Raw genomic sequence first — 15,629 nt, 5'->3', positions numbered from 1 at the left:
TAAATGAATGTAAATATAAGTTTTAAAATTCGACATGTTGCATTTTATTGGGGTATGGTATGCAAAGGCGCAGTTCAAAATGTTGGTGATATCCTTCGGACTCAACCCATTTTGAACAGCCCCAATAAATTGCAACACGTTAATTTCAATGTTGTCGAAATTTTCCATGATTTCATCGGCGTTCTTGTACGTTCAATAAATATACTGAGCAATAAGTGTACCTTTAGTAAAAAAACACATGAACAAACAACTTTAATTATTTACACCTACCAATTAACCTCCAATTATGACAGATTGTAATTGTTGACACGCACGGTAATTTAGCGACATGCCGCAAACAGTCATAATATTTTCGCACCTATAACTCGATCTACAGCTCGACATAAGGAACAAGGAAAACGCGTGAAATTCGACCATAAGGACTGAAATAGGAGGTCGACATAGCGAAAAAACCGAGATATTAAAATCGACATAAGCAGATTTATTTCATATAAATTCGGGACCGGAGAAAAAAGTCGACACAACCGAAAAGTCGAGATTTCCGACGTCGAAATATAGACGCAATGAAAATGCATTAACAAAGATGAAATAAGAAAATCCAGGTTATAAATTTTCAAAACGCGAATTGAAACTTATATATTGCATTAAATAAAATGATATAAAAACAAGTTGATAACATTATCAGCATTCGGATAGGAATTTTGACCACTCTGCCTTTCCATACTTTTTACGCTCTATCACGCCTTGAACCAGATATTTATATAACCTTTTATTTATGTAGAGCAATAATCTTTAGTTTGTGTTTGTCAGTTACTCATTTTCATAACAGTTCGTACATTATTTCCGATATGAACAGATGCAAGATGTTTAGATGTGTGAAATATATTGGTAAAGGATGTGGTGTTAGATTCAGAAGCACATGGGCAGACTTCAGTAAATCTTGTCATGACTATGACAGATATAGGAGACCTGTGGGAAGTGATTTGATTGCAGGAATGAGCCAGTTTTATACCGGGAAACAGTTAAAGGTAATGTGTGTATACATGCATATGTTGTATCATATTGAAAAATAGTTTCATTTCTGCAAACACTATATTTGCTCTCAATGATACGGGCTGTTTTAATATTTCAACACACCATTAATTGATGATAAATCATCGATCCTAGCAGAAGATATGTTTACGAAGCGTCCAATACCGGGTCAAAAAGTTTAAGTATTTACAGTTATCTCACTCCAACCGAAAACCAGCGACAACAACACATCGATATGTCTGACGCAAAACGCTATGTGTTTTGCAACATGGATAGATAGCTGTAATTATCCTTGTGAGTTAAGATGCGATACATTTTCCGTTTAATGGTAAAATAGCTCGCTCAGACGTGGACGCGTTTGTTTCATTCTGTGATGGAAAAAAATGCAATTCAGCTTATCGCATGAGATTCTGATCCAATTTTGCTTTAAACTCTTGCCCTCGAAAACAGAAAATGAATGAGTAGCATAACCATCGCTTATAACATGATTACTTTGGAAGCGCCGACACACAAGTTGTGAAGACTTTACAATTATTAGTTCTGCAAACATATCCGAATTATGTGCAAATTTGTATTCACCCTCTCGTTGCATCACTTTATACAGTTTCTGTTGTCCTACAAAACTGGCAGCGTGTGGCGAATTCGTAGTCCAAAGGAGCTACGTCTGCAACAGTCCATAGAATATGTTTAAATGAAGTAATATCCTTCAGGTACATAATTTGATATTTATTGTTCATCATCACCATCACTTCCTTCATCGTCTCTCTCGTTTCCGCTATTATCCGATGGCTCGAATAAGTCTTGAAACTCATGCCTATACTTCAGAAGACTATTGTTACTGCAGACTAACACCGCTGGTTCGTTTCCCTTTCGTTTGGGCACACACCACTTTTGACATGTCTTTGCACATCATGTGTATGAAGCGCCTTCGTTTATGTGTCCTTATTTTTAGTATGCTTGAATGAAAACAACACACTAATTTATGTTCGTATGTTTGTATACATTTATCAAGGTGTACATATATACCGATTCATCTAGCATCGATGATCGGATAGTGGTATTTTAAGTAAAATAATTAAATGATGTCCAGTTTTAAATAAACATAGTGTTAAAACGTTTAACACATTGCTTAAACTGTCCTTTAATTTTATATAAAACGTTTACTTGCAGTTTTCAAATCAAAAAGAAACAAAAAGAATCTTTCCAGGCCTAGAGCCCGCAAAACCGTGGCGAATTTGGTATTGCTAAAACATGAAGCGCGCCCGATCTAGAGTGGTCGCTTCTTATATACTATTGCCGTATTTGGGTGTGGAGACAGCTCGTCCGGGAGCAAGACGGCTATCCCGGCCAGACAGGCCGAACTTTAGGTCATTCCTTTGTGTCAATTTGTGTCAGATGTTTGTTTCTGTATATCACCCTACTTTTGAGAAATGCTGATGTAAAAAGTTGCATTCACACCCAGAAATCTCATTATATCAAATGCCTCGCCTTTCAATGATTTCCGTATACTCATAAGAAACTCATTTTCACTATAGGTATAACTTTCCACCAACATCTCAACTTCAAGTTTAAACGTATCACAATTTACATAACTGTCCGACTCATTTCCGCTGAATGTGGATAATGGCGGGTACAGGTAAGTCTCATGCTCCCACTCCATACCGCTGTCTTCATCAACAAATTCTGCCATCTAAACTAAGTTCTTTAATGCACTAACATGCACAAATCTTAATCACAAGTATCACTTATCACTTTATTACACTAAAGTTACAATGTCCAAGTGTCAAAATGTTCTTTTAAGCACGAAAATCACTTATATAATTCAACTATGTTCACACGCAAGTGTTCACTTGTCATCTTCACTACAAATAATCACAATATTTGAATGAATGTTTATCACTTAATTCATCACCCACAGATCCAATAATTCACTTGATCAATCACTACTCAATGAAAGATGTTCCATATGTAGCACCATACAATAATGTCACATCACAATAGGTACAACTTCTCATCATAAACACAAGATCGTGCGTTCACAATAATCACTTTTAATAACACAAATTAAAAACGTAAAGTTCACACTATTTAATTCTACTATGACCTCAGATCATCACAACTCATTTGCATAAATTCAATTTCCAAAATAAAATTCACTGTTCACTGACCTCCCAAATGTTCCCAAACCCATACACCATTATTTTTTTTCACAAAATTGGTCAAACTTCTGTGTTACTCAAACTCACTACTCACTCCATCTGAATAATAAATAATCTTTTTCACAATATCATGACTCCCAGTTTCACACATATCACCATAATGTATCACAAACTCATATATTCAATCTATAAGTGGTTTTCTATTCAACTCCACTTTGCTTCACTATAAGTGCTCTCCTATTATATTTTCAATACACAATGCCAATGCACATATCAGACAACTCATTCAAACATTTTTACTATGGTGTAAGAAAATCACATGATCGTGGCACATGACCATCAAATGTCAATGACGTCACAGAGCGAAACCCAATATCAACCAATGAGAACACTGGAAATAAATAGAATCCCTGATCACATGACAGGAGTGGAAGTCACATGGCGAATGAATGGTGTATTAATTTTCAATGGATCAATGTCAACAAATCCCATACAGGTTAAAGTAGTAAAATAGGAAGTTTAACCTCTAAATTTCAATGAACACATCCAAAAAATATAAAGGTAATCAAGTAATAAATATTGAAGGAAACGAATCTCCCAAACCTTGAATATTGCATAATAACCTTGATTTAGGAATTAACACCTGTATGCACTCAGAGGTCTCAAACTATGTCAGGATCAATATGTGTTGTACTGGCAATGTATTGGAACAGCTGACTACTGTAAAAAATAGATTTTCACAATATTTTCAAAAAAGCAGCACTTTAAATCTGTTACATTTGTGGTGAATGGTTAAAATATTAAATATGAGGAATACCTTTACCAGATTATTCTTCATGCAAGTGAAATCTCTCTCTCACTTTACAGAATCAAAATCTAACAGAAATCATATAAAATACTAGAATCTGCAGTTTGTAATTTATTTAAAATGCGAAATAGAAATTGAATTGCAAGTTCTAAGCATTTTAGGCAAAATATGGTACTCACAAAATCCAAAACCAAAAACACATCAAGCCTCTCACAATGGCCACTAAACACAAGTGTCACTACATGTCATTTCACAAAACAAATGTTCAACTTGTCAGGTGTATCCTGGTTTGGTCCCTGATTCCCTGAAGGTCATCCTTAGCATTTCAGATATCCATCCGCGTACAAACGTCCTTATTGTTCAATCTCGAAACATTCTAACGTGCTGGCTTCTTTGGTATGGTACATTTCCACGAATGTCAAAAGATCCGTTAACATGTAAATCCAAATTTAAATTCCATGCATGGCATGTTTGTGTATTGGTTAAATCCTGATATCCGCAGATTTTTAAAACTAATGTTATGATAACAACAGTGGCAGTTGATCTGTAGTCCACACAAATTTCACTCTTTCTAATCCATATTTTATGAAAAAAAACACTTTTCACATTAAATTGAAAAAAGGAAAAACCACGTGTATCAGTAAAATGGAAAACACGGAAAAGACGCAATAGAATTGCATTAATCAAGATGAAATAAGAAACACCAGGTAATAAAATTGTGACCTGGCGAGTTGGAATTTAAAAATTGCATTACATAAAAAGAAATAAACAAACAAGGTGATACAATCATCAACACTCGGATTTGAATGTTTACCCCACTGCCTTTCCATACTGTTTCATTTGTTCATGTTCAGTCAAGCATTGAACCTATTATGTATATAACATTATCATTCTGTATAGCACTTATCCTTAGGTTGTTTTTGTCAGTTACTTGCTTTGATATCTCGAACATTCTAGCTGATATGAACAGATGCAAGATGTTTAAATTCGTGAATTATATTGGTAAAGGATGTGGTGTTAGATTCAGAAGCTCATGGGCAAACTTTCGTAAATCTTGTCATGACTATGACAAATATAGGAGACCTGTGGGAAGTGATTTGATTGCCGGATTGAGCCAGTTTTACACCGGGAAACAGTTAAAGGTAATACATACACATATATATATATATGTTTTGTATCATATTGAAAAATAGTATTATATATTTAAACACAATGAATGTTGTCAGTCATACGGCTGTCCTCAATATTTTGAACACACCATTAATATCGCAATCGATGTCGATATTCAGGTAATTGATGAGTAGTGAGAAACTCTCATCTCAAGCACAACGCACCAAATGACCTATTCCATATCCAATTATAAATCCCTCATCTTATAATGAATGAACTGTCCGAACCGCTCCGGCTTATTGGGAGCGGTCAGCTGATATGGATCCCTGCCTGTTTTTCTAATACCGCCAATTCTTTAAACTATATTGGGTAATATTTAAATGTATATTCCCCTGTAATCAATCTTCAAGTTAACGTTGAAACGTTAACGCAGCTTCCAAAAACCCGTTTAAACAAATTTAAGTATTAATATAAATTATGCAATATTTTATCAATATTCAATTGTTATATTTCATCTATAAGTTTATAATTATATTCATTCTTTATCGAGATTTGTAACCATCAATAAATTAGATGGCTGCCCTCAGTTGTACTTTATTCATAAGCTTTTAAAGTGTTAACATCGAGTTTAAATTGTATACAGCCTATTCATGATACTGGATTTGAAGCAAACAGCAATATTTCAGTAAATCGTTTCATAAACCACTTTTTGTTTAATGTTGCGTGACAATATAAATTCTTAATAAATCTGCACAGAGTTGTTCTTGTTATCAACTAAACTTAAAAAAAATACAAGTAGTCATTTCATAAGAAAAATCTGTCAACTGAGACATCAACACAGCCCTTCTATCATCACAGTGTGTACCATGTATGTTTCTTTCATGCGAATCGAATCAAAGAAAACGATTTTTTTGAAGATTGATATACAAACCGATTGTGAGAGCATTAACAGTCAAAATGTGGTAAAGCAACAAAAGGCATGCTTGAGAAATGCAACTCCGCATTTTTTTCAATAAAACCATATTACATGTCTGATGTATACTGCACATCCTTAAGCTAAATGTAGCTTTGTTTCGCAAAACGTTTTGGTCCTTAATATTGAACTTGACTAGTGTCATACCAGGCTATTACTCTAGTTTAAGTCAGTCATTTTGAACAAGTCCTCCAGCCAGGATTTGCAATTTATTATGTATAATGTATGCGGCAAATTTGTTGGCAAAAGTTAATGTGCATGATATCATTACATGTGTTAAAACCACACATTTATAGTTCGAGGAACTTAAATGTTGTGGAGGGAATGTTATTCCAGTGTGAAATTTGAACAAGTTTTTCATTTTCCTCTCCTTATTCATTACACAGTTGACATTGAAAGCCTGCTTTCTACATGAATGTGACGTACGCTGCTTTATTTTATTGTCTTAAGATGCATCCTTAGGCATGTCAGGTGTTCATCCTGGGTGGCCACCTTATGTTTCTGCAGAAAGGTCTCTATTGTCGACCCCAAAACATCAAGTGGAAACAACTCTAAAAAGAAAAGAAAACTTTACAAGTTTATAAGAATACTTAAAGAAGACATCTGTGCCAGCTGATGTTCATATAAGTGGCAATATTTCTCTGACAAAAACTTGACCTGTCCTCCTGGCTGCATAATGTGGTTTAGTTATTAACTACATATTTTCCTTTCTCGGTGCCAAACCAGATGCAACGGTTGGAACAATTGGCATTGTTGAAATAAAATGTCCACATTCAGCAATAAAAATGAATAATAGCTAAGGCATGTAATGAAATTCAAGAGTTCTAATTAACCATTTCTCATGAAAAGAAACACACTAGTACTATGCACAGACTCAAGATCAATTGTTGATAACTGGATGCAACTTTTGCGAATTGATTAGATGTGTACGCCAGTTAAGACACACATGTTCAAAGTATAATTTTAGACATTTCATTTAGTTCAGATATGTTTAGCAGATTAGCAGACATCTATGTTAACTATGATGTGCCTCACTTTTTTTCTCAAAAATAAAAACTGTTAATGTTCAAAATTCATCTTCAAGTACTTTCATAAATATTCAGTCTGTGTGGAAACCCCGGATTCCTCTCCGCCTTTCTCTGATGATTTCTCATTTAAAAGTATTTAAAACAAATATATTATAATTTACAAAACATAACTTGTTGGATTTTCTTAAATTTTTTAAGCCTCTTCGGCTGAACACCAGAGATGATTGATTGCTTAACCTACATCCCCGAGCAGGTGTTGTATGGCGTCATCGTGAGATCCATTAGATCAAATAATTGTACGTGAACAGACGTTTAAGGATTTTTATATGGTAAATCCTTTGAAGAATCCCGTTTTGGACGTCTAATATTTAAGACTAGGGATCCATTTGCTCGAACCCGGTCCGGATAGCTCTCTGTTGGGTCATTGCCACCAAATAAATGCTGCAAATAAATTAAAGCTTCAACAATTAAACTGTACATATGAATTTCATCAATTAAAATGAACTTTATTTTTTATAAAAATTAAGTTTTCCTTATTACAGAATTCACTTTATTGTAAGCTTCAACACGATTTGAAAGTAAAAGGAGGGGTACAAGTAAATAACTATTCGAGATGCTGACCTATAGTTTACACGCTTTCCCCATTCCCCCTTCTTCAGCGAACAGAATTTCTAGTACTTTCATTTACTATGTATTTTAACGAATAATATGTAACGTATTCGAGTACTGTCACTGTGTGAACAATCAATTTGAATTTATGCATACTGAATATGTAGCCCGAAGTTGTTAACTATTGAAAAACAATTTTTCACAAACACTCATACAATATCATTTTTAAATGGCACAAGGTATTTGATTGTCCTGTTCGTGTATATATTTGAAACAACCGTGTGTACAATACGATAAGAATAACGATTCATGCCAGCTAACAGGTAATGTTTTGGTGGTGTCTGACCAATTGTAGCATCGAAACATATTATATAAGACGAATATTAAAAACACACTAACTTAAAGATGGGTTACCTTCGTACATAACGCTTTATGTAGATTGATTAATCCGATCGATATTCAGCTGTTGGTGGGGTCTTCCGCAATATTTGAACCAACGTTTACACTTTGCAATGTTCCATTTAGGCGCAAAAAACGGACCATTTTACCATCTTTCAGCCTTTCCGGGTACCGATCATCCGCATTACACTTTCCTAAAGCACAGCTTAATACCATTGTTCGAAATTCGATTTTATGGATTATGCCAGTAATCAGCGCTTTCAACACAGGTTTTAATTGTTGTTAAATTCAAACCGGAAGTATCTTAACTGAAATTCCTGCGATTTGATTGGCTGACGGGTAATCGTGAAAGCCTATGTAATGTTTGGGTTCCGCACAGTTTTTACATTATATCATTGATACTGTTATATGTAATGAATTGTCATTGACTTTTCAAGTATACCCGTTTATTTTGAATAAGTTAAACATGATCAGAAACCAAGCTATACAAAAACCTTAGCCTTCGAGTTTGAAGTTATTAAAAACCCATTGTGCCCAAAGGGTTATAATAACGGTGTATGACAAACGTTTATTTTGTTTCTCCATGTTTTCTTTTTCTTTAATCAGTTTATAAAATTGTTTGTTTATAAATGTTTATGAGGTTGTTTTTAATCATTTTTTTAGTTTTATTTTAAAAGAATAATGATGGCTGGTCCATTTAGATCACGTGATCCTCAATGGTACAGCATCGAAGCCTATCCTAAACTGGCGTTTCCACGCAATGTTAATGATAATATCAATGCAGTTTGACCTTATCAACCAACAAATCCTTCCGTGGACATTATTGCAGATACAGGAACCAAGAGCTAATTAGAACATTCGTCTATACTCGTTCGCCCATGGTATCGTAAACAATGGGAATGCTTTAACAGTAGATATTGTAAATGCAAAAGATGGGATAATATTTAGATCAAAGCTAAATTATCTGTTGCAAGCAAAGATGTTCAGTCTTTCAAATGTGTAAAGCCTATACAAAACAATAAACAATTAAAATCGGGCCAAACCGGACTGGAAACATCGGATAACTAAACATCGAGGGAAAAGACAAACCTCAGGCTAGTATATACAATGCAAGCGTGTCATGTATGAATATATAAATAACTAGGCACATTTATTTTGTACATAAGATAACCAGGTCCCATCTAAGAGTTCAAAGTTATACATATAGCTGAATCATTATTGAATGTTTCATATAATTATTTGCATAGTTAGTTGTTTTTGGACTATATCTGTGTCGTGTACAGAACTTTTTTACACTTACTTTGCCTATATGTTCGGAACTTACACCACTGCACTTCACGTCAAACATTAAGCGGGCATGCATATGGATATAGTTTAGGTAACCATATAGCAAGTCCCCGATTGTGATCAATGATGCAATTTCTATATTTAAACTTGGGAGTGCTTCTTTAGATTGATTGTTTGTTTAAGTCTGTAGAATGCACAAAATATATAGTTATTATACTTTGAATCCAGTCAAATTCCTGCATTCTGGTGGAAACATTTCTTGCACGTCTCAGAGAATAAATATGTTCTGCTTGACTAGAACGATTTTACTTCTGGCATGATGCAATATGGATCACTTGAAACCATAAAGGTGTCTTCTTTCAAAGTGAAACACCTTTATCATTACTTAAATAAATCACTTTAAACTGACTTTCAAGAAAATGAATAGTTGTCACATATGCGATAGGCTAGAAATGGCTTTTTTCCATGCTTAAGTGTTGCCTTGTTACATGAAATACATAGGGACATTGAGTAGACGTGTATATTCCTCCTTAATGCATGCATAATACATTGAACTAAATGGCGCGAAAAGAGCATTGGGTACTTACTGTAATAACACTTGTTTTTTTTTTATAAGCCAGTTCATCTTCAAGAGAGGATGCAGCCATAAACGATTAAACGATTTGTATAAAATTAAGTAAATGAGAATGTGTGTGCCTGTCATTATCAAAAGTGTGAACTACCTGGTTCTACCGTTCCAATGGTGAATATTGTTATGGTAATTGTTTCAGGATCTTCATATTCTTGATGTTGGCTGTGGCACCGGTCTGTACGGAAAGGCTTTGTTGGACCTGGGGCTTGGCAAAATGTCACTGATTGATGCCTCGAAAGATATGTTGAGCGTAGCAAGCAACAAACTTGCAACATACATAGAACAAGGTAACAAATTGAACTTTAATTTTTAGATATGTGCGATTGCTTAAGTCTTTTGTTTAAATTATTATTCACTTCAATGCGCTAAATTCCAGTTGTGATAATGCTACCAATTTGAAATGAATATGATACTTATCTTGTCAGGGTGCGTCTTGAGTTTAGATCATTACCAGACACCACCTTTACCATATCAAAACGGGAGTTTTGACGTTGTGCTTCTGAACATGGTAAGACAGAAAACTTGTTTGGATTCAAACGTTAGTTTTATTTACTAAGGTATATTATAGTATGACAATGCAATGTATGATAAAGTATCCATCATATGTTTTCCTTTTCACTTACCTATCAGTTACATTTGCTCATACTGTGGTTTAATTCAAATGTCACCATTATATTGTCATTAACTTTATCGTAGTATGAATTTGTAAAACTGTAATGAATGATTAAGTATATACCATTTCTTTCACATGCCTATCCTTCCAGTTACATTTGATCAAATGTCATTATTATACAGCGTGAGTTAAGGCATTGTTGTACAATACAGGTTATCCACCATTTAGATTCTGTTAATGGTAGAACATTTCCCAATGCCATTCGCTTGCTGAAGGAAGCCGAGATGTGTTTGAAAAAGAAAGGCATAGTGGCAATAACAACGATACCACCCTCCAACGCCATGAATTACTGGACCAGCAAACAGTGTTATGAATTCACCCACAGGACTATCCAGTATTTTCCATCCTTAGATGAGTATGAAACAATGTTCATCAAATCAGGTCTTAAATCTGTTCAGAAGTTAACATTTCTTGGACCAGGTCTTATTTGTTATGAAAATATTATCGATTCGAATGGATATTTGGACCAAAGCTGGGTGAACAGTGCATGTGTATTTGAGCTCGCAACGGATGAAGAAATGATAGCAATACATGAAAAGGTACATGGACTTGTTCAAAGCGGCATGTGGCAACAGTGGACACAAGAGAATGACACAACGGAAGCACTTGGTGGCGTTACTCTTCTTGTATGCCACAAAGACTAGATATATATATACAAACATATATATTCACAATTCGATATTGTCAATAATGTTTGAATACACACACACACACACACACACACACACACACACACACACACGCACAAACACACACACGCACACACGCACACACGCGCAAACACACACGCACACGCACACGCGCACACGCGCACGCACCCAATCTTGCACGCACGCACGCACGCACACACGCACGCACGCAAACATGCACACACGCTCACACGCACACACATATAAACGAACTTGTGTTCCAGTGAAGTCATGTTTCACTTAACGTTCCAAGGCGGTAATGAATTCCTTTGTTGATAAGCTATTGTAATGCAAGTGTGGTCTAACGCTTTGTGTCTCTAGTACAGTGTGTCTCTAAACAGAGCTTATACTTGAATGTGTTAATACTGAGCTTGTTTTGTTAGTTATCCTTGTATTATTTAACAATGTGTCCCTGTACGGTATGTTCTAGTTGTCCTTATTCATTTCAATGCTAAACAATTGTTTAATTTAGTACCGTTCCCCATTCATGCACATAATAAACTTTAATGTAGTCGATTTACACTGCTGCATGTTGCACAAAAGCATGATGATCAAGCGTCTCACCAAGATGACCTGGACTGGTTCTATTAGCATATTATACTGACATCTTTTAGCTCGATTGTGACGGAAGCTGAATTCTTAAAGAGTCACTTTCGCGTCCGTTTCGTGGGCAGAAACCAGTACTGTGTTATTTTTTAGAGGCAACGTGACCTCTTAAGTGGGAGGTGTCACAAAGCTGTACAATTGTTTTTGTTCTTCCGGACAACTCAGTATAGTGCCACAGTCACATCTTTCATTAATACAATTTTAAAATGAACAATATTTTGGGAGTTTGACAAATTTCCGTTTCGGAAAAAAACATATTGACGTCAAAAAGTACATAAACGTGTTTTACTTTTCTACATAGTCACCATTTAGTTGCATGGATTTTCTATGGCGTGAGATCCATTTGTCATATGTTTCCATGTTTTCATGTACCAGTCAAAGCGCTGTTCCCTCAGTTGTCGTAAATGACTGTCGGTAGGTTAAACTATGGTCTTGAATATCATTATGATAATTTCTAAAATAAAACAAATCTTTTAAATGCATATCAGGATGCATCACTGGTGCAAAACTCCACACAAGTATGTAGATGCATGCATTCAACTTTAAATCGTATGGACCATACCGAACGTTAAGGCAGTTAAAATGCATAATAATGCATGATTGTGTTTTGTACCCGATATATCTCTCTGTCATTGAAAATGCCTATGTACTTTAATATTTGTTTGATGGCTTATGTGGCTTAAATGTTGCCTAAAATGCCATAAAAAACCTGTTTTACCACTAGGCACGGTGGTTGCCCTCATGGTAATTTATTGGTTAGCTTCGCACTGATACCTCACTTGAGAGCGAAAACTTTCAAATTAGGTATATGCTTGCTTTATCTATCTAACGTTTTTACGAATTAAACGAGTTGTGATGGGTAGATAACTGGGTAAAATAGGTATAATACTGTTTAACAAAAGCAGAGGCGGTGATCACGCGGTATACTGTTTTGATATCAGGCACTGAAAAAGGTCAGCGCAAGTGGGAGGGTATGTACTTTTGTTTATTTTCTCTCTATTGTTTAAAATATTAAAATTTCTAGCATCGACCATGTTCAAGCGCCCAAATATTTCTGTAATTTGGTTCGTTCATTACGCGGAACGTTCTGTAGTTTACTCGGAATGCACACGCTTTGAAACGAGGCGAAAAGAGTTGCAGAAATCTCTGAACCAAGCAACGAACATAGACTGTATTAATAAAATGAGTTTATAAAGCCGGATCAAATTCTTTATGGAACATTGCCTCTAAAGTTGAAGACTTTATATAAATTGCATACATGGTTTTGTTCGTTTTCTGATGATGACATAACACACATGTTTCACTATGCTTTGGGACGACCAAACATATATCGGTAAAGGGATTATGCTGATACTAAAACGTGTTATATTCCGAAATGACAGTTTGTATACAAAAATGATAAACTCCTCCGAAGAAGTTGCATATGACGACCGTGCAACTCCCGAAAACTAATCAGGGAAACTATCTTTACTTTCTATTTGTTAAGCATGCCTCATTAGTCTTTATTTAGTTAGCAAAAGATTCAATTCTGGTGTTAGCGACCACAACTATGTTTCAAACTCTAAGAAATGCTTTCACTTGCTAGAATGTTTTCTCCTACTGTATGAGTATATATGCCGATGAAGGATTTCAGATATGCAGATAAGGTAATAAGCCGTATACCCGCCCCAAACCCAGGATTGGCATTCGACTATGCAGTCGACAAAATTCCTCGACAATTTCTGTATTATTTCGGAAATTTACCTCCAAGGTAATTCTGTTTCACTTTCCAACATGTTATTCATTTAAAGTTTTGAAATTTCCCGGTGACCAATATTTTTTCCACTGAATTTATATATTCTGATATGGCAGGTAAATATACCGTGTCGTGGTTTACTTTCAACATAACATCCTACACAGTCCTTGAGAGATTTTTGAAGTGAGCTTTTTAAGCATGATCCGATTGCAGGCTTTCAATTTCTGACAATCTGCGTATGCGTCGCATTTAACACTGTAGTCAAACATTGAAGTAAAGCCCTGTTTAGAGACACAATGTACGAGAGACACAAAATGACAGACCACACCTGCATCAAGATAGCTTCATCAATAATGGATGGGATAACCGCTTTGGAACGTGCAGTAAAACACGACTTTACTGGAACACCAGTTCACTGGGGTTAAAACCCGTTGATATTCCCATTACCCCTTGTCAATGCTAGGGCAGTAAACAACGTCACAATGTGATAATGACAGATAACATATGCATACAAATAACTGTATTTATAAATGTTTGATACCACCTTGGAAACATGGCCACTTGATGGATTTCCACAATGTGACTGACTATCAAATATGATGTCATAACGCACCCCTTAAGGAAAATAAGCTTTTCTCTCATTAAGCTATTATATTTAATCTTGATGGCATTTTGGAATCATTAACAGGGCATTGCTTGCTTATTTCTGATATTGTAATATTTAACCGAAAACAAATCGTATAAATTTTGACCAGTATGTATTTATGTTCATTAGACCAACATAAATCGGAAGTTAAAATAACATATTTTCAATATTTCAATATAAAAACAGCCTATACGCAATATTTGAATCGGTACAATATTAAAAAATAGCTTCTACACATTGAGCAAAAATAATATGGGGTCAGCGTGCATCAATATTCAGATAACTGTTCATCTGGTACTATAACTACATTTGCAGAATTTGTTATCGGGAATGAATCTTTTAACTCCGAAATCATTCCGTGGCTACTACAGCGGCTAGAACGTGCACAACCTGGAAGAAATGAGTTTTGACAATGCATTTTTCATGACCCATTTAAATACTTTGCTGCTTTTTTGAAATAGCTATCAAACTTTTTTTAATATGTATACATGTATTTGAATTGCGTCAAAGAGTTCAAGTTGCTATATATATCATATTGGGATGCATCAGACGCTTGACTACTCATAGTGTATATTTGTATCAGTATTTCCATTCCTTGTCATTTGATTGAATATATACTCATCGTAAAAAGAAACGATACCAAGTTCATATTATAAGCTGTTCATGAAAAACTACAATCCAGCGTATTTTTCTTCATACCTGGACACCAAATTGTACTCTGGATAAAGGAAAAAAACACAAATAGTAACCTAAAGTATTCGTGACACATGTGTCGTTTAAGTAGAAACGTCCAAACAGCTATGGGGGAATGGGCCATTGAGACATAAAAGTGCATTATTTTGGAAATAACGGTTTGTGTACAAACGTGCTACTCGAGTAAGCAAAAGGTTAATCGTTTGCCTGGTAAGTGGCAGTCGCCACTATGAATTCCGGACAAAACCTGAGTTATGATTTGGAAAACTACTTTTATTTTCTATAATTGGAGCACGTTTCATAAGGTTGGCAGAAGAACCACCTCCAATGCAGAAATATTTTCAATCATTGAACCTTTTTTCTATCTGTTATAAGTACATATGCCGATGTAATCGTATTGATAAAAATTGCATCGAAAGATATTCTGCCTAACAAGCCAACATTGTAATGCCTTCCAAATTTAGAAAAAAATGCTGCTGAGCTACATTGTTTTCATTAAGCTAATAGTTATGCAAAAAGCTACAGAAACAAGCTCAGTAGCAAAACATATA

The 15,629-nt window shown here is 35.1% G+C and overlaps 1 protein-coding gene across 2 annotated transcripts; it reads left to right on the top strand.

Annotated features, from left to right (window-relative positions):
- Positions 1-524: 524 nt before the first annotated feature.
- On the top strand, positions 525-14,790 carry LOC128217463 (demethylmenaquinone methyltransferase-like). 2 transcript variants are annotated; one of them, XM_052924738.1, is made up of 4 exons: positions 525-1,028; positions 10,176-10,323; positions 10,462-10,544; positions 10,862-14,790. In XM_052924738.1, the coding sequence occupies exons 1-4, from the start codon at positions 849-851 to the stop codon at positions 11,351-11,353; spliced, it is 903 nt and encodes a 300-aa protein (XP_052780698.1). In that variant the 5' UTR covers positions 525-848; the 3' UTR covers positions 11,354-14,790. The 2 variants fall into 2 exon arrangements, with proteins under 2 accessions (XP_052780698.1, XP_052780615.1); XM_052924655.1 differs by lacking the exon at positions 525-1,028 and adding an exon at positions 4,779-5,141.
- Positions 14,791-15,629: the final 839 nt, after the last annotated feature.

The sequence above is a fragment of the Mya arenaria genome, chromosome 1, assembly GCF_026914265.1.
Source record: "Mya arenaria isolate MELC-2E11 chromosome 1, ASM2691426v1".
Lineage (NCBI taxonomy): Eukaryota > Metazoa > Mollusca > Bivalvia > Myida > Myidae > Mya > Mya arenaria.
This window is presented reverse-complemented; position numbering and strand designations above follow the sequence as displayed.